The sequence below is a fragment of the Neopelma chrysocephalum genome, unplaced genomic scaffold (assembly GCF_003984885.1).
Source record: "Neopelma chrysocephalum unplaced genomic scaffold, ASM398488v2 Primary Assembly neopelma1_97102, whole genome shotgun sequence".
In the NCBI taxonomy this organism is placed as follows: domain Eukaryota; kingdom Metazoa; phylum Chordata; class Aves; order Passeriformes; family Pipridae; genus Neopelma; species Neopelma chrysocephalum.
Window position 1 is genome coordinate 1,721,344 of NW_020925744.1, and position 27,959 is coordinate 1,749,302.

The window sequence follows — 27,959 nt, forward strand, 5'->3', positions numbered from 1 at the left end:
GAAAAATAATAAAATAGAATGGGGAATGCAGAGAGTACTAACAGAGTAAAACTGATGTGGAAGAAAAATAGCATTATATTTATTTGAGAGATTACTGTGGTGGAGTTTATTTACTGTATGCCCAATAGTACATCATATGACCAGAAAATGTAGCAAACTAGGGTAGCTGAAAATCCTCTGTTTTGGCAGTGACTGATCTGGTGTTCTTGTTCTTGTTGTCCACATCTGGTTCCTGGACTTTGGTCCAACTCACATCTGCTGAATGGCCTTGGCTTGCCTGCTGCAAGAGGATTATGGTTCCAGTAGACTGAGAGCTTGTTTGTTTACAGAGAATTATTATGTAAAAATGTTCTATGGATTTATTTTTTAAGTTTGTTAATGTGAGTGTACTTGCTTGGTAAAGGTCTAACAGGCTAACTAACAGACTAGGACGTGTATTGGCATTGTCGTTGTCCATGGCTCAGTATAGATGACAATTGAAAAGGGCTGTCGGATACTGGTGTTCTTTAGCATATTTGTTGTGATATAGTAAAAATGGGAAATTCCTTCGCTATTGACAAAAGCACATGCACATCATCCTGACTGCTGATCCACTTCTTTTTGTATCATTTTATCAAAGGGGTTTTTTTTCATGGAGGGGGTAATAACACAAACTTAAATGGAAGATTATCCTATATTTGTAGCTCTTTTTAGTACTGTTTTTTTCAGCAATAAAAATGTAAGTTTTTGCTGTCTATCAAAATTTCTTTCAGAATTATAGCAGTGCTTTGCAGGTTGCAATTCAGAATGGACACCTATCCTTGGTTACTTTTCTTATTGATAAGAATATTGACCTGGTTCCTAAACCCGAGGTGAGTGTATATCAGAATAACTGTTCTGATGCTGCTCAGCCTGTCCTGTCTTTTGTGGCCTTCCTTGGAATTCAGACAGCTGAAGGAGATTGAGTAGCTCCTTGAATTTTATACTATACACGTTATCACTTGGTTTGTGGATATTGATTAGCAACGTGTATAGACCAATAGAGACAAGGTCCTGTTGCACAACACAGGGAGTGCCTGAGCAGATTAGTCCAGTGCAGTGTAGACATGGCCAGGCTAAGCCAAGGAGAAGATGAGCAAAGTACCCTGCTTGAACTAAACACTAGCAAAGCAGGCCTCCCTGTGTGCTGTGGGCAAAGAGTTAACACTTATAATGGATTTCGAATAAAGATAACTAGAAGGTACATAAACACTTTGGTGTTGTCACCCTTTGAAGGTAAATACACCCTCAATGGCCTCAAAATCTGCATGCCACCATTCTTTGGGATTTAAAAAAAAAGGGGTATTTATATTATGCAAATCTTCTCTCAGTTTAAATATTAGAGTTTTTGTTACACCTGAGATTTACTATGAATAGGAAATTATTTTCCATTTCTACAGCACTGGATGAAAATGGCATCTCGGCTTCGTGACTTAGGCAGTGATCACTGGCCTGTTGCAGGAAGTTATCAAGGAAGAAAAATTTATGATGTGCTGGAAATGATTTAAAGTTTGGGCAGTTGTTGTGCTACTTGTTCTCCTTGGCTTTCTGTAGGAGAAGCAACTCATACCATCATAATTTATATTTTGAAAACATTTCCAGCAGGGTGTTGCATAAGAGCTTCCTTGTCTTTTCTGTAGCCCTGAAGAAATGGCTGTGTTTATTTATAAAGACACCAAACTGCCATTCATGGCACCCATGAATGGTACTGGTATGGAATTATTCTTTAGCTGTATTTCACAAGAAATTGATTCATCACAGGTTCAACATCCAAAGTGAACTTGCCAACCTGATGATTGGATTGTGACTGGTGTTGGACCTGTGCCCAGTTACTTTAATAAATAATCACTCAATTAAAAACCCTTAATTTCTTAGCAGCTGTAACTTGCTCTAAATATGACAGCAAGTCAGTTCAGTACAAAGAATATTTCCAGCAGCAATGTGTTTGTTCCTGGAAAGTAGGTTTTGACATCCGTTTACCGAATACAGAATAAGTCTGTCTTCAGGCTATTCAACTAAGGGCAAACCCAATGTTCTGAGGGAGCCCTAACATTACCCTAATCTCTCTGCCAAGGATAGCAGCACATCCCAGGTAGGAATATTTAAGAGGAGAGCCTTGCCACGTTCCTAAGTGGTGACACAACTCCATGCAACTCCATATTTCCATTTTCTCAGCTGTATTTGTCTACCTGATGCTGTAGGAGCAGGCTACCATCTCTGGTGTGACTGCACATTGAGATGTGTTTTCTGCAGTCTTGAAGCTCTGCTAGAATATATTGCCTTTGCAATGGATGGTCTTCAATAAAAACCTCTTTCTTGTTTGAATAAACTTCTAATAATGTACCCAAGTATAATAGTTTATTATTTTCCCTCCACAGCAGAATTCCCCTCTCCATTTAGCAGTCATCGGTAACAATCTACCAGTAGTAAAAAGCCTTTTGGATGCCAATCATGATATAAACTCCTTAAACAACGTAAGAAAAACTGGGAATTATCACAACTTCATTGGTAAAGAAGAGATTATGTGGATTTTGCTTGAATTTTTTTTTGCCTTATGAGCTCAGAGTGCAAAAAAATAGGAAGGAAGAGGCGGTTCCCTCGTTATCTTTTTGCTTGTGTGCATATGTATTAGTCACTGGTACATCCCATGCTAATATTGTTTGTGCAAGATAAGGATAATGGGTTAATTTATTGTTCAAATGTTACGGTTCATGTGCAATAAATGACAGAAATATTTGTCTCAATGGTATTGACCTCAGAGGGAAACAGTGCAGCGTGGGATTTGACTGGAAAGAAGTTAATCTTTTTTTAAAGCAACCCACAGGGTGCAGTGTTTTAGATCTGTGACCAAACCAGTGCTGGTAAGACACCAGAGTTAAAACTGTTGCTGAGCAGTGTTGAACAGCACCAAGGATTTCTCTGTTTCACATTCCATGCCCCCAGGTCAATACACGGGGGTGCTGAGGGAGCTGAGAGGAAACACAGCCGAGCAGAGCTGAGTGAAGTACTGCTCCACATTACACAGCAACACCCTGAATGATGAGATCATAGATCTCTGTGACGCAATCAGTTAGCGTGTTCAGCTGTTAACTGAAAAGATGGTGGTTTGAGCCCACCCAGAGACAGCAACACATTTTCCCCACCTTTACCAGGATTCTTTAGCCTCTACTTGGTGCCAGTGATCTTTGGAGACCTGGCTGGTTGTTGGTGAGTTCACTGTAGGTCACACATCCACTGCTGATGTGTGTCATATTTGCTTTGGTGCTGTCATGCTTGATCCCTTTTTTGCTGTACAGATCCTCCTATAATTGTTAATGACCTTTTTCTGCTTTTGCTGTGTTGTGTGTCACTTGGTATTTCTTTGCATGTGAGGGTGGTGATAAAAGCACTGGCCTTGTGCCTAATCTGGTATTTTTGGGCCCTAGAATGCCACTATCTGGGTACTCAGGGAACCATCTCATGAAGAAAATCAACAATTATACCATTTCCCTTTCCTCCTTGGAGAGGTGCTTTGTTGAAAGAGGAACAAATGGCACTACCCCTTCTTATCCTCCAGGATAGGTCTGCCCAACCTTCTTGTAACAGCTACTTGGTTCCTTGAATATCCTTGTGTAATCACACTGTTCATACTAGAGTGTGTTATGAGTGTGATTTTGATTATTGTTCATAAGGTTAAACAACTAATTGGAAATGCCATACAGGAATTCACCCAGAGGCAGTTGATTCTCAGGTGGCATAGTTAAGGTTTGCTGAACACATTAGGAAACAGGTAGATTTCTGCTACTTATCATCCTTTTGTGGCAGGGCTCGCTAAAAAGCCCTGTTGTGGATGTTACATCATAATGTTGAAAATTATGGATGTCTAGTTGTCTTGGAACGCATTTCAGCAGGGAAGAGTTTACTTGAGAGGATAATATTGGTGTGGGTTGGCAGTTGCATGAAGCACTCTGTCCAAAACACCTTGCTTTAAGAGGGAAGAGAGAGAGAACTTCTTAGTTTATGATACATTAGAGGGGCATTACAGCAACTTTTCCTGAGCCAGCTGGAACTTCTGTCTGGTTTTCCTACAGAGATCCCATGTGCTGTTTTGTTTACCTGAAATAAAACTGGCAGGTAGATCACTCACAAGTTAAATTATTTCATTCTGTACAGTGTTTTCTCACTAAGGCTACCTCTTGTTGTGAATCAATTTTAGATTCAGCCTGAGAGCATTCTGCTTCTGGGAGGGAGTTTGATGTATTATATTTATTTGGTGTCTATAATTCCAGAGGCTGGAAACCCCTCTGCATTTGGCAGCTGATCTTGGTAATGTGGAGTTGGTGGAAGTGCTGCTTAAGGCAGGCTGTGATCTCAAGACCATGGATAAGGTAAATTGCATTCCTCACAAATGCAAGGATTATGTGATTTTATTTTCTGGTTTATACCCTTCAGCCTGGAAAGACTGAGGCAAGAAGAGCAATGTCTGGAAGAAGTACCAAAGCAAAGTTGCTAGGCAAGTGCTTTTTAAAGGACAGAATACCAAACCCAGTTTTTACAAATTTGCTAAATTAGTGCAATTGAATTTCCCCTTTTTACAGTTACTGCTATTACGGATTTTCTGTATGACTGAATTGATGGATTTGAATTGATGAATTTGATGTTTATTATGAGAAAAATCTAGCTCTTTAGGAACTTAAAAAAAGTAATTTTCCTTCACAAAACTGTCCTCATGAGAAGTAAAGCTTTACGAACTAGGATTGTCTCATTTTTCCCTAGCCTGACATGAGGCTTGGGGCTCTGAGCATGGGCATTGATGTGTTTTGGAAGGCTGAGGTAAGATGCTGCATTGTAATTAAGCTTTTTCATTCAGAATCATGCCTACACTTGCCAGAGAGCTGCAGTTCTCATATGGGCTAACCCAGAATGAAATCTTGTTCACTTTAGACAGCACCTTAGCCACTGGAAAATTTTCTCAACCTCTTTGTATTCTAAGAGCAGACACAGACAATTACTTATTGCTTGTTATGACCATAAGCACCTACAAGTCTTGGGATAGATAGTGCCCTGGTATTACAGCAATCTTGATAGAGTTCATGACTTGTTATGAGAATTTGGCTCTGAACCAGTACAAGTTGTGTCACCTTTCTGCATTGGTTTTATTTCTTGGAGTAGCTTTTTCCTTGCTTGTTTGCTGGATGACCTCTGAGGCCATGCCTCCACTGGGAACATGTGCAAATACAGTCCCCTTTGAACTGAATCGGTGCTGAAATGCCAAAAATGACTAAACAGTAGACAGGAAGCAGGAGGGCCTGCTTCTATTGCACAGTGTTGTCCTGTCCTGTCGTCCTGTCCTGTCCTGTCCTCCATACCCTGGCAGCAGGAGTCCTCAGTCTCCAGAGCGTGTCATACATCTGCATGAGTTGCAAGCTGTTAGAGCAAAGGAAATGCTATCTCAGGAGCTCTTCCTTCTTCCTATCTGCAGATAAAACTGTCTTTGGTTGTGAGTGACAGTGCACAGAGAGCTCCCTGTGTGCAAGACTACCATGCTACGTGTGCATGCAGGATGCCAGCAGTGCCTGCATCAGTACAGGAGGCCAGAAACACCCCCTTTACCCACCCCCTCTGCCTCCCTGCGAAATGTAGAGCACCTCTCTAAAGGTGGAACCCATGGAGCTCTTGTGGTCTCTGGACTCTTCACATATAAAGGAAGCCTATGCCTTAAAGGTTTAATAAAATGCAAACTCATTGGCTTCCAATGTGATGCTTTTCTAAAAACGAGAATGATCCTGAGCAGAACTAGGAGCTAGAACTCAAAAAGTATATACTAGGGAACTTTATAGCAGCTGGATAGTTGAAATACCTTATAATTTCATTACTGCATCTTCTAATTAAGAGGTTGGCTTCTGTTAGGTCTAATTTTCTAGAATGCCTCGCACTTGATATGTGGAGAACACCCTGAATATTTAAATCCAAGGCAGTTACACTCAGTGCAAATCTGCTGAGAACAGACCATTGCAGAATTAACCCTTTAGAGCCCTCGAGATGCCTTTACACTGAAGTGCTGACAGCAGAGATGGGTTCAGGTAGACTGAGCAGACCTCTGCAGCTGGAATTAAAGCAATGGCTTTTAGTAACTTTGGCTGTCTGTACTACCCATGAAGCATCATCCTATGGTTGTGCTCATTTCAGTTGTCATGAGAAAAGTAATTCTCTTTTCATTCTGTGAGCCAACCTCTTTTACCAAATAAAACAAGGCACAAGTTTGCCCTTAAAGTTGATTTCCAACTTTGCCAGCCCATCATCTGAAATGCCAGTTTAACCATTACATGGGAATGGATTGTATTGTGGTAATTTTCAACTCGATATGCCTGGGCTTGTGTGAACTTGGAAGCAGTGACTGGAGAGTGCAAGCTGGTGTGAAGTATGCAGCAGTCTGAGTGCAAGAGGTTTCTGAAAGCAGCTATACCTCACTAGAAATTCTTTAGGGGGAAGTCCAGTGTGGGAAAGAAATTGATCACCGCTGGGCTGAGGGGATAGAGCTCATGCAGAGTATAGAACTTGGATTGTAGCTACTCAAAAGCCATAAAATTGTAGTAAATACCTTTTCCGGGGGGAAAAAAAAGAAAAAAAAAAAGATGGGTCTCTGTGAACTGTTTTTGCGTTTCTTCTATGATACACTTACCTGAGATAATGTCCTGATTCACTATCTCTCTTCAGCATGGAAAAACTGCACTAGCTGTGGCATCAAGGAGCAGTCATGCCCTCATTGTAGATATGATCATTAAAGCAGAAAGGTATTACACCATGAAACAGGTAAGAGGCATCTTTCATTACACAGAAGATAGCAATAAAGGAAAAGCCAATTCTGATTTTGAACTGTCTTTTGCTTGAGGTGGTTCCTTTTGGCAGGTTGCAAGATGCAGGCTTAATTCTTGACTAGCTGTTAAAAATGTAGGCAGATCTTAACATTTTCCTGCATCATGCTCTACACAGGGAGACAAAGGGGCGGAGGGAGATTCTAAACTAAATTCAATCTGTCCCATCAGCATCAGAGCTGGGATAATCTGGATCCATGCTGATCCCTGCATCCTTTGGTACAGTAGAATCTGTGGTTTAAAAATGGTGGAGTGCAGATGTCTGTCACTCAGCTGCTTTGGCAGAAGCTCCCTTTTCTGATCATTTTGTGTTAATTACAAAATTAAATCAATGAAATGGAAAAGAATACAGCAACAAGTGAAGGACATAGCTTAGATTGTCTGAATTTCTTACTTTCTTTCCCTAGTTGTTACTTAAATGTAGGCTGCATAGTGCTAGGCCTCCCTAAAGGGCTAAATTGCCATACCAATTTGTGACTTCATTCTCACTCCTGCTTCCTGCCAGGCAGTGTTTGTTTCACTAAGTTAGCCAAGTGTATAAGCATACTGATCCCATCGCAGTGCAGGCACAGAATTAGCTGCTTTTACCACCCCACTCCTGTCCTGTGTGGCGAAATTAATGACACTTAATGTTACAGGGCTCATAAATCACGAATCTAGATTAATTATCATGAAAAGTGCCTCCTCCAACATCCTGTATTGTACATATTTGATTTGCACCAGTTCAGCTGGAGTTGTCAGCTATGTTATTGTTTCTTTTGGCTTAAAGGGGAATTACAAGTGAAGTCAGCTGTTGCCACAGAAGACGTGACAAGTCTGAAAGCAGTAAGCCCATAATGCTCCTAACCTTTTGGCATTGTGTATTGAATTGCCTGAAGAGGAAAAAAAAGATAGTTAAGCAGATGGTTTTCTACAAGAGCACCAGAGATGTTTGGAAATACAAACATAAGTGTTTGTATCCCATTGCTTGAAGCTGAGAGCACAGCCTTTGGGAGCAGCTTAGATCTTACAGCTGTGGAATATGATGTTGTTCAGGTGGTGTTACCACACAGGAAACTTGGAATCATCATTTTAAGAACTGTCTTTTTGTTACATTGAGCTGACTTATCACCTATGACAAAGCATTAGTTACAAAAGGAAATGTCATGTAGCTGTGAGGAAGGGCACGTGATACTAATGCGTGAGTGTCATCTCTCTGTTTGATCTTTTTTCCTATTTACTGTTTCTACCCAACTCTTCCCTATCATTGTCCAGGCTGGATTTGACTGGATTTGAGAGCTGCTTTTACTGTCCCACCTTGCCATTGCCTCAAAACAGAATTAGCAGCAAAGTGAAGCTGTGCTGCTGCAAACATTTTTTTATAGTTGCATCAGATGAATTGAATCAAACATGCATGATAATGCTTAGTTACTGAACTGAAACTATTTTTTTCTTTAAGACTCTCATAAGATATAGGAAATAATCCTGTTGTATTTTTCTGAATTTAATTTGGAACAAAGCACTTTATGCTTAGCACTTTTTAATGTGGCATGCTTTCATTTCCTTTTTTTGCTTAGTATCTGCTCTGTAATCCTCTATCAACTCTGTCAAATCCTGAAGACTTTTTTTCCCTTTGGAGATTGATTTGAGATAGGACCAGTACATAAACAAAATGAAATATAGAAGTAGTTTGAGCTTACCTACTTAGGAATGAGACTTTTCCCTGGGCACCACTCAGAGCTGAAATCACTGATTGACATGGTTTTTGCAAAGGTGCCCAAAGAAGAAGCAACCCCATCACTCCTGTTTCAGGCGAGCTACACATACAGTAGCAACATCACTTTTAATCTGGAGCGTAAAATCCATTTGGTTTTGGTTTCTATGTGGCGATGAAACCAGATTCAGGTTCAAAGCATGTGTGTATTGCTGTTTAGACACTTTGCTGAACGGGGTTCTGGCATGTTGAACTCAATAGCTCATGCTGCCAGCAAAGGATCTGCAAGTCCCCACTTCAGCCACGTGAAGCTGACAGGGCAGAGGCAGGAACAGCTTGAACAAGTGCCTCACCAAGGGTGGGCGCCTACCCTCTTCTTAGAGGAAGATCAGCACTTCTAGAAGCAAGAGGAAAGAGTAAGAACTGTGCCTGAAACTCAACCATGTTCAAAATGTGACGTATAAAGTAGACAGAGTCAAGGAGCACAGCAGTGCTGGCACAGTATTTGCTTTTACTGTGCTTTTGTGTATCAAATACCAGAGAATGAAAGTGGCTTATTTTGCAATTAATTTAGTAAGGCATAGCAGCAAAGGGAGGACTTTGTCAGTTCTGTTTCTATGAGCCATACATGGTTCCTTTACAGGCACTGAGCAAATCACCTGTCAGTAGCTACACCTGGTTGTAGAGGACACCGTTCAGTACTCAGTAAGCAAAGGTTTTGTTGCAAGATTTATCACCTGCTTTCTTTTTCAGACACATCTAGCTCATAGCGATGATGGCTCAGACTTCAGCTTGTCCTTCAAACAAGATCACAGTATACAGACCAAGCAAATCCGTTCCTCCCTTTGGAATCTAGCATACAACCAGTTAAAACCCCATGAATGGAAAAAACTGGCCATATTCTGGAAGTTCACAGATGAACAAATTAAAGCCATTGAAGAACAGTGGACAGGTAATAACATCTGAATGGCCAGACATAATATGTAGGCTAAAAAACCCCACAGTGCAGTGTTGCTTTATAACTATGTGAGTATCACACCGTGAAGGGATACAAGCCTTGTCCCTAGTTCCCAGGAAGCAATGCTGTAGAAGTACAGGCCACTTCTGCTCTTCCTTTTGGCCTGAAAGAACCTTCCTCTTGCGAGATCAAAACCAGAACAGTGAGCAGCATGGAAGAGTCTTGCAGGTCATGCTGCAAATGAGGACCTGGGAAACCTCATGACACAGAAAGACTTTGTTCATGCTCTGTCTGCACAGCTGCCATGAAACAGTGGCTTCTGGTTTCAGGCGTATTAAGTGCTGGTAAAACAATACTTCTACAGCACATGTTATACTTGTTCACTGCTACTCTAGGATATATTTCCACATCTTGGGCAAAAATGAAAGGAAAAATTAATTTTAAGATGTATTAGGATTTTTTTCTCTCTTAACAGTAGTGTTAGGATAAAACTGGATTTTTTTTCTAAACTTTTATAAGCATCAATCTTCATTTTTCTTCTAGGTGAGAGGGGAAATAATTGAGCAGGTTTTAAATCCTCTTGCAACCCTAAAAAGTGCAAAAGCACAAAATACACTGTTTCCAGCATATTGAACAAGTACTTTGTGTATTGCATAGGGAAAAAAAGTTACAAGGAACATGGAAACAGAATGTTGCTCATCTGGTTACATGGGACGCTGCTGGCTCATCAGAATCCTGTCAAACATCTATATGAAGATCTCATGGCATCAGGATTTCAGCCTTTAGCTGGTAAGTTGATACAGAGCCCTTTACACTGTCTTCCAGGAGACTGCAGTGTGGTGCTGAGGTCCCCGCTGGTGCTGGGATGGTGTGACCTTGGCAGGGCTGGAGGACACTCTTCCTCTCTGGGACTCTGCCCTTGCTGCAGGGTGAGGCTGCTTGAGAAAAAGCATTTAAGTGAGACTTGAGATTTCTAAAGGAAGACAAAAATGTGCAAACTTTGCTTCCCTCCTTTGTCTCGCACACACGGTTAAATTGTAACTGGCAACCCTTCAGTTAGATTAGTTTGACCTTGTAAGAAGCAGAGCATGCCAAGCGTTTTCTCTTACTTTACAGAGAAGATCAGAACTTCAATTAGCGCTGGCATGGACTCCAGAAAATGTGCAGTTTCATAAGTTCATCAGTAAAACATGGCATATATGGTGAAATTACGTGCCAGATGGAAAGTGACTTTCAAATAATATCTTTTCTGGAAACAAAAACCTATTTTGAAGTTGTACAACTTTTTCCAAGCTAGAAGAACTTGCACTCCTGAAATGTAGGTTACTTCTCTGTCAAATGCTTGCTATACAACAATTTAAAGAATTTAAGAATGAATGGCTGACTGGTGATTTATGACTATACTGCTAAGCAAGAGCCACCCCTTACAATTTCTACACCTCATTTAACATTGATACGCTAATTCCATACTGGAACTGCAAATTAAGCTATTTTATGTTTGACATGAAATGTAAATGAGATGTTTTCTATCTGAAAAAATGTCAGATTTAATAAGTAAAAGTTATAAGTATAAATAAATCAACACTTCCAGAAATAGGCTGGCACCTGGCCTCATTTGGGATTCAGCTTTTCATAAAGTCTTCCTAGGATTATGACAAGTCATTCTTCTTCAGCATTTGAATTATATAGTGAAAATACACAAAAATGTCATGTCTAAACCCAAGTGCGTCTGGCTACAGAATTTTCTGTCACACTGTATACATACTCCAAAAAGAACATTTGATATTTAATACTTAACACATCTAGAAATTATCTACCTATTTCTTGTTCATATCTTGAATTAATGTTTGGTAGTGCCTTGCTGAACATATTTAAAGGTTTTCTCATTTAATATATTGCATATCTGAAAAATTATGTAAAATGTCTATCTTCTTTATAACAACATAGCAATATTTTTATCATGTAATGGAAGAACTGAATCACCTTTTCTGTTTGTATATAATCTGCATTATTTTGGGCTGAATCCTACTGTTTGTACTATAAAGATAATCTGTATCTTTGTGTGAAGTCTCACACCAAACTGCCCTCTTGTGTGCAACCTATTTTGACATGTCTGTAAAGCATCACAGGAATATGAAGAACAGGCTGGTAAATCCTCAAATTATGGAATGCATCAAGTTCTGCAACATTAGCTTGAAAAATGAGAATGTTTAAGAATTTGATGGACTCAGTACCTCACCTGGCCCAAGCTGCACCTGGGCTGTGAAGGATACCACCCTGTTGTTCTTCATTTAAGTACACTAAGATGTAGGATATAATGAAGGTGCATGTCAACTACACGTACTCGCATAAGCGACTAAAAGCATTTATTACAAAAATAAATTTAATTTTCTCTTGAACACAGATGTTAGTATCATTGGAACTAAACAAAGAGATTCAGACAAAAATCACATTGTATCCTTTATTTAAAAGTGTGCAAAAGATTCCTTAAATAGAAAGGGTTTATCTTAATAAAATAAGTTCTCAAGTAGTTTGGAGGTAGAACAACAGTTCAAGTTTTTTTCCCCTCCAGATGTTTACTACAAAAGCACTTTTACTTTAAAAAAAAGCCCCTTTTTTAGCAAAGGGTAAAAACATGATATGTACTTTAGGCCCTACTACATCAAATCTGAAAAGACTGGGAGGAGGTACCTTGATTAAAAACCCCCACCGGTGATAATGATATTCACTCAGTCAACAACTTTAATTGACTGAACACTGGTAGAGGTCTGGCCCTGAAGCATTCGCCCAGCTTGTCCTGCAGGTCTCGCAGTGGTAGAGCCAGAAGAATGGAGCACAGTTCGAGGATATTTAGCAGCAGTGGCTTGCGATACGGTTTGCTGAAAAGTAATCAGATACATCAAAACACTTAGTGGTACAAAAAAATTCCCATTAAATTAGCCCCAGCTGAGCTGTAGTTTAAACAAAGATTTGCAATCCAGCAAACTGAAATACACTTACCAAAATAGGAAAAAAAAGGGTTACTTTAACAGAATGAGTAATTTTTTTTCCTTTCTTATCTGTAATACAGTTTTCAGAATGCCAAGTGCTAAATTTCTAACTAGCTATTTTGAGCTTTTATCACCTCAATCTTGTTTCAAGGTTGGTTCGTTTGGGTTTTTTTACCAAATCGTTCAGAATTTTCCTCTATAGTGCTAATTTCATCACGCCAGCTTTCCTTTTGAAGCTTATTATTTGCTATGAGGAAGCCTCTGAAAGATCTCTGAAAGGAAAAGTTTTGCAATTTTATCAACAATTAATTTTCTGCACAAAAAACTAGCCACCTTAGTGTAATAAAAGTAGTCATTCTGCTTTTAATCAAGGTAAACTCTCTCCCTTCTCAGATTAACTCAAGAGAAATATTTCAATCTGATTGTCTTCCACTTAGGCATTTATTTGCAGAAAGAGTATACCGAATATATCTTGAGGTGGGGCTGTCACATTCATTACATTTTCAGAAATCAGTTCTTGATACAGTGTTCAGGTACATTCCTTGTGACACCAGTCACACACTCTGAATCCAGAAATTGTTCTTAATGAAATAATTATCACACTGAACCTCTAACCCTCTAAGGACATACAATTTAATTATGAATATCTGCTTAGGAGCCCAAATTCTAGAAAGCTACGTGCAGCCTGCCATAGGGCTCTGAGTTACTGCAGGAAATGGGGGAAAGCAGAACATTCCTCACACAGCTACCAGTAACTCCATCCAGATTAAGGGACATGAAGTAAGCTCTGCTTGCTCTGGTTGTATCACTGAAAAGAAACTGGACTTTCAGATAACACAGAGAAAACTCAGATCCTATTTTACAGGTTATAATATAACAAAAAATATCTTCAATTGTTCCCTGTACCTCCAGGTAAAACCATTTTTTGCTCAGACTGGTCTATATGTGTAGTGATTGCCTAGGCCATTTAGGCCACTTTTACAGTGCTCTTGTACATTCCTTCCATACCCTATGAATGCAACTATTTCAGTGTTTTCTTCAGGATAAATACAGGGAATAGATTCAAAATACAACAAGCAGCAGACTTGACAAATTTGATTGCCTCTGGACAAGGGTTTTACTTTTTCCCCCTTGCCATTTGCTAAGCTCAGCATGTCAGGTGAGTCTATACCTCTACCACCTCTGCTTCAGTCACTCCTCCCGCTCTATCCCATGACTCGTCTTTAAACTGTGGTGGCATGGTGATGACACCAAACCTTGCCGGATCAACTACTTCTCATGGAAGAGCTGGCTAAGAAAGAGATACAAGAAAGAGATACTACACCTGTGAAATAATTACTACAGAAATAAGACAAATAGATTAAAGTGGCAATCTCCTCAGCAGAGCCTTCTACCCAGCCCAAAGACAGCAAGTACTGTTTTGCTATTTTAAACAGGACTCGAGTGAGTTTTGTCTAATACCTCTTCACAATACAATTTTTCTTTAAACTATTACCAAATGTATTGTAATAAGAATACTGTAACAAGCATAATTCTGACTTACCTGAGTGACTGGATGATGTTTCTCAACAATAACTGAACTCATGGGTGGAGCAACTCCCATCACTGCTAAACTCCCACAAGTTCTGGATTTTTGTCCCATATCAGCTCTGCCTGTGATACGAGCAGTGATTGTTCTTCCTGCTTTCTGTTGAGCAGATGTTATTACTTTTGCCATGGGCTATAAGTAAATTAAATATTAGTTGGTAAAAAACTCTAAACATAATATTTACAGTGCTCTAATATTTTTGTTTAGTTTTATCTGCCAGGTGCCTAAATGGACCATGTGATGTTGCGGGTAGTCCAGTTATGTTACACAGGACTGAATTTGCTCCACCTACTTGCAACCATCTTTTTCCATGCTAAGTAAGAGATAGCATTTCAGGCAAATGACTTCTGTCCTGAGGGGAGCTAGGCTAATTTGACAAAAATCCAGCAGCATGGATAGCTTTGCTTTGCTCACTGACTGCATACCCAAGTGACAGCTGAAGGTACTTCACTGTGGAAAGCCTTTCTAGCAAGGACAGAGCAGATACAAAAAAACTTCCATGCATATAATGCTGCATCTCTCTCTGACAGCTGATAGCAAACTGTGTCAGATGGGGAAAAGAGAGCATTTTAGCAACAAGTACAGAAAAGGGAATGAGAAAACATTTCAAACAGCAGGATAATGAAGCAAAGCATACTCTTTCCATAACAAAAGGGTATCAAGTCAAACACACCAGTTGTTCCTATTGCATATACGAAAGTGTACATGCATTCTTCTGTTCCTTATTGTGCTACACTTCTGCCTCCTCAACTCCAAAATGAATTTAAAATTGCTCTTAGTGTACATGGGTTTATGTAACACTAATGAGCATTTGCAAGCTAGTGTCTTCATACAGCTATTTAAACTCTACAGTAGTGTCCTCAACTACATATCTGTGTTGCTCTGAAAAATGCAGAAATGACAATATCCAAACTAATATTTGTTATAACTATGCCTTAAAATAGAAAAAAAAAAAGGTTAATTTTAGCTTGTTACCAGTTTTTGAGTTGATGTCACACCAGATCCTGTTGCTGTGCTAGTGATGATTACTGGAGAATCAGAATCTAGCCTGGTCTGAGAAGTGCTTGCATGACTAAAGTGGCTAGAAAACTGTGAATAAAACCGGAGTTTACAAAGAATGAGTATAACTTTCTAGAAAATAAAATTTTACTCTTTAGAAAGTCAGGTTTTTTACTATTCTAATTACCCTTCTAATTTTAATGTCTTTGCAGATATTTTACCTTTATCATTCCTGTTTATTAGCTAATTTAAAATCACTTGTCTAAAAATTGTAGAAAGGGTGTGAATAGCATTTGTCACTATTAGAACGATAAATCATGAGAGAGGCACACACATCTTTGTTTTAACCTACACTTCGGCATGAAATGGTTTTACAGTGGCAATGTTTTCAGGATGACTCTAGGGCAGGTCCAGAACAACCAAGCTACTGGATAATAATCTGGCTAAGCTGACATGACAATACGCTGAGTTCCCTCTGTGCCTATATGTGTTACACTCCTAAAAAAGAAGCTTTAAGTCAAGCCAGCTTTTCTTCTTTTCAGAGTATATTAAATTCAGGCATTTTTAAGAAAAACTCAACAGCTTTTTTACATAAAGAACCTTGAAGAGCACATTTTGCTTATTGTAGTGACCTTGTCTTCATTAGTGTAATGCATTTTCACCAAAATAAAAAACAAAGCTTAATGAAAGTACAGCAAGTCACAGCAGCTGTGCTCCAGTCACTTCATTTTCACAATTCAATCTGAACATATCCACAGGTTTCCTTTCACACTTTGACTGTCTTCAAAAAGCTCCAACCAAGGAAGTTCAGTTTCATTTCTAGCAAATACAGTTCTGTTCCAGGAACACACTTACCATGCCTTCCAACTGAAGAGTAGTTGCTGGTGGAGGTGGTGGCGAGGGTGGATTATATTGTGAAGGAGGTAGCCTTCCTGCAACAGTGGTACCATTATCATTTCTCCTACTTCCTATATCTATTATTAGAAACACAAAGTAATGGAATCAGCACATAATCTAGCAAATCTTAAGGGGGGAGAAGGGGGAAGATAAGTTACAATAAAAATTTTAGTATTTCTTTGGGATTTCTGTATCTATCTAATTCTGTATCTATCTATATTTCTATCTAACGAAAAGGATCAGCCTGTTCTTTATAGGTGTACAAATGTAAAACAAACATTCCTGTATTTTACCTGTTTTCTGAGATGCTTGGAAATGTTTTTCAAGGGGCTTGTTTCTGTGTTATGTCTCAACATCCTTGTGGCATTTGTCACATACTTCTAGTGCAAAGAACTGAGATTCTTCATATTGCTTGACAATACTAAAGAGCTGCTCTTATACGAAGGGCCAAAATCCAGTTTAGGTAGAGAACAGCAAAACACAGAAAGATCATACTGGACTTTCATGAGGGTGCAAGATCTCTAAGGAGGCTTACTGGAAGTACAATAAAATATTACTTTAACTTTCCTGATAACACAGTGCAATTTCAAGAAGCCATAGCTCACACTCACAGTGTCTTATCTCCACATATAATGGCTGGACACTGGCCACATCCTGGCTGTAGGGCTGGGATTATCTACAGGCATCCTACAGCCCTCATGTCCCCTTCAACAGGTTAGGCTGGGTAAGCCTGAGCTTGCGCAAAATCCATCCAGGATTCTTTTGTCTTGCAATGCAGACATCCTGGGGATGTCAGATCTACAGACATAAGCCCAGTATCTTTTCCAAGCCTTTTCAGCCTTTTCCTTTTAGACTACAAACTTCCTTAAAGAAAGGAGAGAGAGGTGTTCTTATTTACTCTTCTATTTCTGAAGCAGCTGATGCCAGCAGGAGTTCCAAGACAATGGAACTTTGCTCATTCCAGGGACTAGAGTGACACCATGTGGTAGTAGTAGTGTTTGGTTTTCTACTATTCTTTGAAGTAAGCAGGAAAAATAAAAGGAAGGTGCTTCAAGTCAGTGCAATGTTCACAGATTTCAAGAGTGAAAGAATGTCAGAATATGCATTTTGTACATATCTATGTATGCACACACACATTAAGCTTAAGCATAGAAAGGACCAATGCACAGTTACAGAACAATCAGATCTGATCTATGTTATTTTAAAAAAAGCATTAGGGTTTTCATAAGCAAAAAGTCATGAGTTCTTGTGACTTCGATGTTTCCTTAAATACGTAAAGAGGTTAAAAATAATCTTAATATACTAATAACAAAAAAGGTCTAAATCAGCGAGATAACTTTTACACCATCAACACTGACACTAAGTGTTATGGACCCATGAAGGTTGTAATACATGCTATTAATAACCTACATTATAATGTATAGGATATGTGTGTTATCTGCATATTGTATGTATATTAAACATACATTATAATAACCTAATAATAAATCTCGAAAGGGACAAAATTCTGCTTTTATTTCCAATGACAGTAGGTGGCACTGCAGTGTTCATATAAATTTATGACCGATTCTAGCACATGGAAGTTTTGATGTCCACAGATTACAAGACTAGAACAAAGCACTATTATCATCTACTCTGATGTTTGAAGTCCCTGACGTCCTGATTACTGTTCTGTTATAACTGATGAAGAATGTAAATCAACAGGTGTACAACCTTATAAATAATTATGTAACTAACTTCATTAAAACCACCATCTGGCTGTAGCAAGAAAGAGATAGTGTGCCTGTGGCAGGGGAGAAGGTGGTATGAGAGGTGGTGGACTGCTTGGGACCAAAGACAACAGAGTCTGTGAGATGTTATGAAGTCTGATTAAAAAGCTTAATGCTGGACACAAAAAAAATTAGTGACAGGTACCATAACATCCAGCACAGAAAAATCTTTACGTATTGTGCTGGTCCAATTTCATAGTAAAAATCAAGGAACATCTTTGGTCCATGAAACTCAGGGGTTGATCATGGCTGCTCTAGAACTCATTTTGCTTCATTTCCTCCCTACTTACCCTCTTCTTCACAGGTCTACAGAAACAATGCTTTTGTTTCACACCACCCATCATTACTAGGGATGTTGTCTGTTCCATGTTTTTTGAAAACAGTAGACAAACAAATAAAAGCTGAAGCTTCAATATAGATTAGTTCTTAATTAATAACAGTGATAAATAAAGTGCTTGGGAAATGCCATGTAATTTTATTTCCAGACTCAGTATATTAAAAAAATCCTTTGTTCTTGACCCTCTCCAAATACTGATCCTATGTTTTTATAGCACAAAGCTACTATATTAGCCAGTGTCATATGAATTTCTAAGCAACTGCACAAATACCGCTTATGTTTAACAGGCTTAGACAGCCCCTTGGGTAAGTATCCTCCTATACCTTCTTCAGGTTTTTATTTCCTCTTCATATCTACATTTTTTGGTGAAGAATTTCTCCAGTGTAATTCAGAAACTTCTGTATAAGATTGTTAAATTTAGCAACTGAAGCTACTTGTCTAAGGACATTAACAACTGCTGTCAGTACAGCTGATTGTTGAGCCACATGTACAGCTGTGACACTCCTGCTGGCACAGCTATTTTCTCTTTAATGTAGATTGCTGCACCAGCACAATTATGTTCCCACTGCTACAGATTGTCTCACTCTGAGGGGGTGATTTCATTACAACAGTAAGCGTGCACAGCTCTTTCCTGTGTAGCTGCACAGGTTTTACGGGTATGCTGCTGATATAATCAGACTGGTGTTTCCTGTTCTGGCACAGAATTACAACTAAATGCAGAACCCGAGAGATTTGCTTGCCCTTTTTATATTCAAAAGCAAGAGTAAGAAAGAAGGGAGAGCTGTCTGGGAAAAGCTGATTCCTTGCACATCGAGATTCCAGAGCATAAAGGTATTTTCAGGATTTCCCCTTCACTCCCCTGTAATACGGTATTTTAAGAAGTTTCCCACCCTTGGCTTCTTGTTCTGCCTTCAGCTGCAGATTACCACTCTCCCAGCAACGTGGGATGAAGAGAACACGTTCTTCCTTTCAGCTATAGCACTACAAAGTTCATCATCAGAACTTCTCAACATATTCAACAGGACTTTTTAAAGCAGTAGAAATTTAATAAACTTTGTATTGCTACAAGTTACCAAGTTAAAAAAAAAAAAGGCAAAAAGGAACTCTGTTAAAACAAACAAAAAAACCCAACAAACGGAATGAAAATGCACATGCACTACCAGATTAGAGCTGCTGTTCATACTAACCAGGATCTGGCCTACTGTCCTTGCCCTGAAACATGGTCATTGCTTCCAGATTCAAAGCACATACACCACGCATAAAGGCTTTCTTCATGGTGTCTTCATAATGATCTCTTTCACTGTGCAGTCGCAGAATCTCAGCTTTTGTCCGTTCCAAATTAGCAGTTAGCTACGACACAGAATAAGGAAACACTTCTCTTGGACTTCTGAACGCAAACTACAAACATAATAATCAATTTGCTTTAAAAGTCACTTACTATATTTACAAAGATATGCATTTGAACTCCAAAATCTCTGGTTCACCAGAGATGAACAGCTACTTGTAATTTCTTTGCTTGACAATTGTAGTTTCTTTGCTTGACAATATTAGTGCTAGAGCATATCCAGGATGAGAGGTCTGTCGGATCCTACCTAACCAACTAAGCAGAAATGTATCTTGCAAGCTTTTCTCTTCTAGAAGTTAGGCATCTGGCATAACCTAGAGTTCTGCAGGAACATGGGTTCACTCAACAGAAGTGAAGAGTAAGAGTTCTCAGACAATTATTTAAGCATAAGGTGAATTGTCATCACCAATCTCTCTTCTTTAGATACTGTAAAAAACTAAAAATGCTGAGAAAAGAACAGACCAAGTTACTTTTATAATTCACTACTTACAGTTTTTGTGCTGGTAAGTCACATTTGGTAAGCCTGTTCCTAAAGCTCTAGGTTTAATTTCTTGTTGAAATACAAAGCTCTTAAAACTTATATTTTAAAACTGTTTACTTAACATGCACCATGCACAGGTTGACAACTTCACCTTAAGCTCTGAAAATTCTTTAACAAACTTAATTGGCATATTAAAGGTAAATTTCAGCCTTTAACAGAATAGCTATTACAGAAAAAATACTGTACTCATCATGATAATTCAGAATAATAATGGTCTTCTTCATTAAAACCTCATAATGTGTAGCCAATATTAAAAGGATGCTGTTAGAAAACAAATGGCATTCCTATTGGTGGGCAAACAGAGATTCGTCTCATTTCAGGAAAGTCCAATTTATTTCATTTGTGCATGCAGATCAGCAACATTTTATAGCAGACGCAGGGAAAAAAAGTCACATCTAAAAACATAACAGATCTTATAAACATTCAGATCTTCTTGTATAGCTGGGAGATCTGTTCTGCTGGAAAATCCTCACGTTTTTCAGGTTTGCTGAGAAGGAGATACTTAGGAGGGATGGGAATTGGCAGCAAAGGAGCAAGAATAAAAAAAAAGAAATTTGAATTTACCTCTGCAATTTTGGCTTCATAATCATTGGTGAGCTGAACACAGACATCTTCTGCCCTCAACTGACAGGCTCTTGCTACTTTATCTTTCCATTTTTCTTCACTAAGAGAGCGCCACGCTGCCCACACTTTTTTCATCAAAGTTGTCCGAAATTGTTTGTCTGCTATTCTGTTTGCATATTCCTTAGGAAACAAATATAACCACATGGTGTGGAAGTTGAAGTTGGCTAAAAATTTAGGTATTTAAGTGTGGATGATTGTTTTACAATTTATTATGTAGACCACAGTAGGAACACCTCAGCTGAGTAACAGGTCCTGCAGCAAAGTGGTATACAAACACCATCAGCAAGCTCCATGTTTCTTCCTGCACATGTCATGGAGCATTACTGTCCCCACTATTAGAAACTCTATTTGTTAACTCCTAAGTTACAAAAAACAGTGTTTTTACTCTGGTTTAATGACACTAAAGCAATAACCTCACCTACGTGGTGCAAACATGCATGTGTGAAGCTATTTAGTGGGTATGTGGCACATTTGGATTCACTGCAGAAATCATATAAAACCTGCAGTCTTAAAGATTGCAAATGACTAGCATGAAATACATATCTTTTAAATGAATTTAGACTTCAGGATTGTTTAAAAATTCCTTTAAACAATTCTATTATTCCACTCTGTTTCAAAGTACTCAACAGAAAACGGCTTGACTTTTTTCCCATTCCAGAGAGCGTTTTGACAGCAGCATTCTTTTTAGACTTGATGTTTTCAAACTGTTATTTGACAATGTTAAACACATCAAAATAGAAACACCATCATTTCTTCAAACTGTAACAGGAACTGCAGCAGCTCTGATGCTTTTGTGTTCAGAGATTTCCTTTTCATTGCATTTTTATTTCGTGCACATACCTCTTGACTGGCTTTAACAAGTTGAATCCGCCACTGTGTAAACTTTCTCATCAACTCTACTCTCTCCTTTTCCTTTTCTATTGCTTGGGTCAAGTTAGTAATTACCTGCAAAAATATTTGTTAACACTATTTCAACACAGCTATGATCTCTGTAAGGTCAAATAGAATGTACTTTATGCCTCAGTTATTTTTCACTTAAAGCACTTGCTTTTAACAGATGCTTTCTACTGAATCTTCCCCTTAATGTAATAAAGTAGGAAACAAAAATCAGTAGTAAAATTCCAGTGGCTTCAACACTCAAACTGCAGCACCTTCACTGTGTAGTTTCAGGAAAAGTTCAATTGAATTGTTATTTCCTCCTACATCTGCAGGTTTCTGAGCTACTTTCTAATAATTAAATGTTACTGTAGCATAATGTCAGAAGCATCTTTTATTTCAAAGACAATTTTGATAAATCAGAAACATTTATATTAGAAGTTTGTTTCAGTGATTACTTAACTGAAGTGTAAAGAAACAACTTATTTGCAGAAAGCTTATTCAACTGTATGACCAAAATAAACAAGCTGAGTGGTTCCTAAGAACTATTTTGTTTCAGGACAGAAATTCATACAAACTGTTTCAGTCCATCTTCAGAATGTTTCATGAAATATTACCAAGCAAAAACTTAGTTTCTTTAAGGAGTTCAAAATGTCAAAGTAAAAACAAATAAAGGTCAATTTGATACATTTGAAATAATTTAAAGATAATTTTTAAGAATGAGTTTTTCATAATACTGTACGTTAATCCTGTATAAGCTGCTTTTCTCTGCTTAAATATACCTAACTTCTTAGTTTCAGAATAACTGAACAGTCTCAGCTACATAAGTAACATTGAAATTATCTAAAATGAGAAGTACACTTGCATAAATTAGCAACAAATAAATAAGAAAATAGAAAGCAAATTAAATTAATATATTCAATTAATTAATTCTGTCGAAAAAGTGTCATATACTAACATAAAACATCAACTTTCGATGCTGCATGCATGCTGATATACACTAGAAGTCTTAGCCTAAATCCATTTTCGTTAATTAGTATGTTTTTGCCAATAAAAGCATTTGTGAGATTTACAATGTGAAAACAGGAATCTACAGTACTCATAATTTGTGAGGGTTATCACCTTCCATTCAGGTGATAGCAGTAGTAATTTTCTATTCATACCAATTTTTTTTAGAAACAGAACTATAAAAATGGCTGAAGAAAAATTTCTTTGGTAGCAGAAAAGAGATACAGCTTTCAGAATTATGGCACATTAAATATGAATGACCCACAATGATATCCAACAGAATTAGAAGTTTGAATGCTATACACTGAAATAAGTATGCACATACGCACTAGTTAAATTGTATTACACTAATCCTGTTCTTGTAATGTTATATTTGCTTGGTCTGCAAGATTAGACTGTTTTCCAAACAGACACAGAACATGATCTTCATTCATATTTTAACTCCCACAATGTATGTTTTTTGAAAAAAACGTGAATAGGAATTAAAAATCCAAACTTCATTAAGTGTTCCCAAGTACTAGGTTAAAAATTCATGATAGCAATAAGAGGATTCAATTATGTTATGTGATTGCAAGACTGTCAAGATTTCATATCCATTTCCATAAAACTAGTTAAGTTGGAAGTTGTTTACATCGTTGACAGCAGGAAAGTGTAAATCACAGACCCCAAATGTACAATCTTAAGAATATGTACAAATGTAGAATTCCAAAGAATCCTAAAACAGAGGCTCTTTAACACTTTGGAGACTGCTACACATTTGAAATTCAAGAAAACCAATCTAATAATTGAAAAACTAGAGGCTTTTAAAGTGTAAGAGTGTAAGAACTAATAGACTTATCCAAGCCTGTGTGATCTTCATGAAACAAATAAGGAACAAGAGTAGACCTTAGATTTAAGAAGCAAACAATGCAAAGTATGTACACACAGTGTCAAGTTTTCATTGCTAGTGTGGAGAACACTATTAGCAACAAGGATTGGTTTTCTACTACACCATCTAAATACATTATTTACTTCTTCACATTACTTGCCTCAAGAAAAATTTTGTTCAAAGAGATGGACCAAAAAATTCAGTGTGGATATTTTTAAATAGAGAGGAACTATTAAAATGTGAAACTGAATTACTACCTCATCTTTCCTGGCAATAGAAATTTCATAAGTATGTAGTAACTCCTTCAGGTTTTCCATCTCATTGCACAATTGTTTCACATGTGCAGCATGTTTCTCTTTTTCTTGTTTCATTTGAAGCTTGTGATGTTGAATCAAACTAAGTTTCCAATTTCTCAATTCTGTCAGAATGTTTGTCTGAAAAGTTAAAAGGATGACAGTAATGCAGTTAGTTAAACTATTCCCTCCTCCTTAATATTTTAGTCTTAAAACACTTAGCAATTAAGGAGAAATGAACATTTACAGTGATTCCTTCATTACACAGGACATTTATAGCTATAAATATTACCAGAAACAATGAATTATTGAATAATATCTGAACATCCCTAATAGAGACAGTTATTCCAAAGTTTTTGAAATAAGATATTCTAGTCTTTATATGCAATATGCACTATCAACAAAAAAGAAAAACACCATTCTCCAGAGCAATCACACAGCAACTTTTTGGGCACTCACTTATTCTACAACACACTGACATCTGTGATATCTATGATTCCTTAAAAAATAAATACCTTAAGACTTCCAGTCCAGAGATCAAGTATATTTTCTATTTGATTGAGCTTTTCATCTTGTAAAGTTAATTCAGTCATTATGGTTTCATTGACTTCTCTTGGACCATGTGTGGACCCTTGCGAAGAAGTCGCTTCTGAAAGAATAGGTTGTTCCATATTGGCCTCAAAAGTCTGCTTCACTGATGTTAAGATAAAAATGAAACGAGAATAAGGACTGACACTTTGGAAAGGCTACCTGGTCCCCATTCTGGATGGAAGTCAGAAGTCAGGCATTGATAGCAAAGAAGAGAAATATTTATGGCATCAGAAAGCTCCTTTCCTCACATGAGACACAGCCCAATTCAAATACATACTTCCAAGACACAAGTATATTTAAAGCTACAATTCTATTTTAACATTAGGCAAAATGTATTGCTACCTTTAAAAACAGTACCTTAATGTCATTTAATTTTAAAGAGGATGATCACAGCAAGAATTAAAAATATACCATTGCTAGAACCAACATCTCTAAGTAAAGGCTTCTGGACTATTAACATCTCGGGTCAAAAATCTAAAAAGTTTTGCCTTTTTCCTTAATGAGACTGTAAACTCCTGAGGTCAGTGGTGTTCCTTGGAGCATTCACAAAGCAGCCTGTGGCTATGTTTCCATGTTGATATTTACCTGCATCTATTTTCCTTAAAGCCTTAAATTTGTTTATCTAATTAGAGTTTAAACAATTTGAGAAAGGAAATATCTACTCTGAATTTATACAGTGCCTTAAACAATAAGCCTTCAATTTCAGGTGCTGTGGCTATCTACCACTGCAATAAAGGTTAATCCATACCCAAAAGCTAATAGGCATGTGTTTGAACTAAGAATAAAGAACTTAATATTCAATTAAACTGAAGAAATAAAATATTGTTTTATATTTAGTTATTCCTGACAGAAAATTTGCTATTTGAGTTGACAACTGAATAAAAAAATTTGGAAAGAAGAGGCAGTAGCAGCTTCCTGTTATTAATAACGAACAGGACAACTTCAAAAGTTCTCTTCATAAACTGAGAGAGGAAGCCTCCAACATTTTAGTCTTCACTTCCGAAAACAAATATTGTCTGTACAATTGGTTTCTTAGTGGATGAATACTATATTTTGGTACAAGTCTGAAGAGATAAGCTTATCTGTTTGTCAAAAAGTAGTATCTTCAGTGGACACTGGAAATGCATGTTTCTAATTTATTCAAGGTAGAGCCTGATGGTTGATACTCTTTTATAGTTATTGTTGCTGGTAGGTCTCCTGTCCAAAGAAAGTCAGAAGATCTGTCTGGCTCATAACTCCTCGCCACATAGCTACTACACTCACACTCCAAAACAAGAAAGAAATAAGGAAGAACCATGATGCAGAGATAGTTACAACTGCTTTTTGATGTTTCTGTCAAGCTAATACGTAACCAGACGTCATAAAATTAAAATCGGCTTGAGCCGAAGAAGTCCCATCTAGCACATCATTTCTATAGACTAAATGTCCTACCCAATATCAATAAACAGAAGACCATAAACAGATTGTTCCCCATCACACATTATATTAAGATTGGGCTTTAGATTTTTGTCCTTCTTTCTCCAGTAAATGAGAGAACTATTGCTTAGTTAACTGCGGAATTTCAATACTCATTGCTTGTAAAAAATCTCCAAAATACATTACATGCCAGTCAGATGATCCACACTACTTGAAATGCATCTAATTTCTGTGATGGAAAATTTGGCTGGCATTTGACAATATAAATTATCTGACAATGTTACCATTGTTAAATATTCCCAGTTTTGTCCTTCACCAGTTGTTCCCATTCCTGCATGTCACTATGTTCTTCCTTCAGTTGTGATGTGAAATGCATGAAGGTTTGTTTTGATTTTTAAACTTTTACGATTTGGTTGGATTGCAAAGATATCCAATTTACACAGCACAATTTGCAAGATATTCCCAAAGAAAAAGAAAAACCAGAACAAAATGTAACCAATAAAACCAGGATATTAAAATAGACTGACCACTGCCATAGTCTGAGATCATAACATTGCAAGTTCATCACTCGCCTTCCCTTAATCCTCCCTATGTACAGATTATCCTAACTCAGCTTTCATTTTTCTTATTTACCGTATCATGTTTATATCATCATTTTACATAACTCATCTTGGCTTTCCAGCATTGCCATAATTTTGTAGTTGTACACATATAAATTTAATTCTTATTTCTAATGCATTCCTTCTGTCACCTCTGTTCCTTTCACAGCATTGCATGATGTTATTCAGTTACAGTGTGCTAAGGTTATCAAGGACATAGAACCATTTGGATACGAAAAGTATAGAAATCTACTTTATTAAATAATCTCCACATGCATTTACTCCAACAAATCTCTAGACTGTATTCTTGTTATAGTAGATGTAATGAAATTAGCTGTTTATCCAGATGTCTGTTATCCAAATACTACCTTTGGATTTTTTTCTGTGTTGTTCTAGTATCTGACTTGTTCTGCTTTTATTAAGTAAATTAGCTCTGACAGACTGTTCTCACACATGACATGCTATTAGTGGCCCAAGCTCAGCGTAGCAATTTTCTAAAATGTTCTCAGAAGTTTAATGGATCCATACTGAGTACTGGATGCCTGAAGAGAAGGAATTTTTCCACTTTCTAGGTGTGAGTCATCGTTATACATCTCTGCAACAAACAATTTACTGCTCCAGTCTTAGTAATTTTCAGATTTAATCAACTAAACTGGTAACAAGAACAGGAAATTAAGCTTTATGTTTCGAAGTTTAAAAGCTTTTGGACATTGAATTGTATAGTACACCATGTTTATTCCAATTACTTTCCTTATTTGGCTGGAAGCTCTTAGGGAAGATACTATGTATATATGTATACTTAAATTTCCTGAAATAGAGATTACCAGTAGTTAGACTTCTACCATCATAATGGTAACATTCACTTCAGTTTTTAAAACCTGAAGAGAAAGTAAAAATGACAGATCAAAGAATACTGCAAAATAAGAATTTAATTTCAGAAGGCATCACGTGGCTTTGGAAACTCTGTTGGTCTCAATATCATCGCAGGAGAAGGGGAAAAAACCACTGCAAATGTGAGAAGCTAAGCCGGAAAACAAACTTGCAAAAGTGCAAATGTACTATATATATGCTATATATATTTTCCAAACTGAAGCTATCAAAAAATCTAAGTCAGAAAAGTTGTATCATTGTTCTCATACTACCTGCAGTCTTACTGTGACTGGCATAATTTTTTGCCCTTGCAGGTCTGTCAGCTGGTGTCAGTTCTGAGGCAGATTCTGTCCACTTTGATAAATCCTGTGCAAACTTTGGAGTCACTACAGCATCATGATGTGGCTCTTCATATTCATCCTGTTGCAAAGTGATGACAAATAATTATAAAACTACAATTACATTTCTAAAGCCAAGCTATATGAAAGGAGTGGAAATTATTTTCTATAATTTTTGAGAGGTGAAAAACTAAGAGAATATCCCTTAAAGTTGCAAAAGTGAACTGCTTTCCTACAATGATTCTAACAATTTAACTTCCTCTTGTTTAATGTTCACATCCATTCAGATTACAACTAGATCCACTGTAATAGTTACACAGAAAGACTCTGCCAGATGCCAGAACTGGATACTATAATAGGCATTTTAAACACAAACAAAAACTAGAAAAAAAATCCAGTTCCAAATCATATAAGCTATTAATCACTCCATATTAATTCTAATCACTACACTGCTGCAAAGAAAAATAGGTATTTTTATAACCATGAC

General features: G+C 37.5%; 2 protein-coding genes across 10 annotated transcripts in view; one reads left to right on the forward strand and one right to left on the reverse strand.

The window, feature by feature from the left end:
- The window catches only part of ANKDD1B (ankyrin repeat and death domain containing 1B), a 27,691-nt gene extending 15,772 nt beyond the window's left edge, over positions 1-11,919 (forward strand). For 2 of the 3 annotated variants that reach the window (XM_027671496.1, XM_027671497.1), the window contains 8 exons: positions 288-302; positions 753-851; positions 2,394-2,492; positions 4,287-4,385; positions 6,715-6,810; positions 9,319-9,517; positions 10,181-10,312; positions 10,640-11,919. In XM_027671496.1, the coding sequence (XP_027527297.1) occupies positions 288-302; positions 753-851; positions 2,394-2,492; positions 4,287-4,385; positions 6,715-6,810; positions 9,319-9,517; positions 10,181-10,312; positions 10,640-10,698 (798 nt within the window). In that variant the 3' untranslated portion in view covers positions 10,699-11,919. The remainder of the gene's footprint in view (positions 1-287; positions 303-752; positions 852-2,393; positions 2,493-4,286; positions 4,386-6,714; positions 6,811-9,318; positions 9,518-10,180; positions 10,313-10,639) is intronic. The other variant, XM_027671495.1, reaches the window with a different exon arrangement.
- Positions 10,153-27,959, reverse strand: part of POC5 (POC5 centriolar protein) — a 27,714-nt gene continuing 9,907 nt past the window's right edge. For 4 of the 7 annotated variants that reach the window (XM_027671487.1, XM_027671493.1, XM_027671494.1 and 1 more), the window contains 10 exons: positions 27,407-27,554; positions 24,174-24,352; positions 23,623-23,799; positions 21,454-21,558; positions 20,554-20,733; positions 19,291-19,453; positions 15,956-16,074; positions 15,077-15,190; positions 14,057-14,233; positions 12,137-12,402 (listed from right to left, as the gene is read on the reverse strand). In XM_027671487.1, the coding sequence (XP_027527288.1) occupies positions 12,253-12,402; positions 14,057-14,233; positions 15,077-15,190; positions 15,956-16,074; positions 19,291-19,453; positions 20,554-20,733; positions 21,454-21,558; positions 23,623-23,799; positions 24,174-24,352; positions 27,407-27,554 (1,512 nt within the window). In that variant the 3' untranslated portion in view covers positions 12,137-12,252. Of the gene's footprint in view, positions 10,462-12,136; positions 12,403-14,056; positions 14,234-15,076; positions 15,191-15,955; positions 16,075-19,290; positions 19,454-20,553; positions 20,734-21,453; positions 21,559-23,622; positions 23,800-24,173; positions 24,353-27,406; positions 27,555-27,959 lie in introns of those variants that run through there. The other 3 variants (XM_027671488.1, XM_027671489.1, XM_027671490.1) reach the window with 3 other exon arrangements.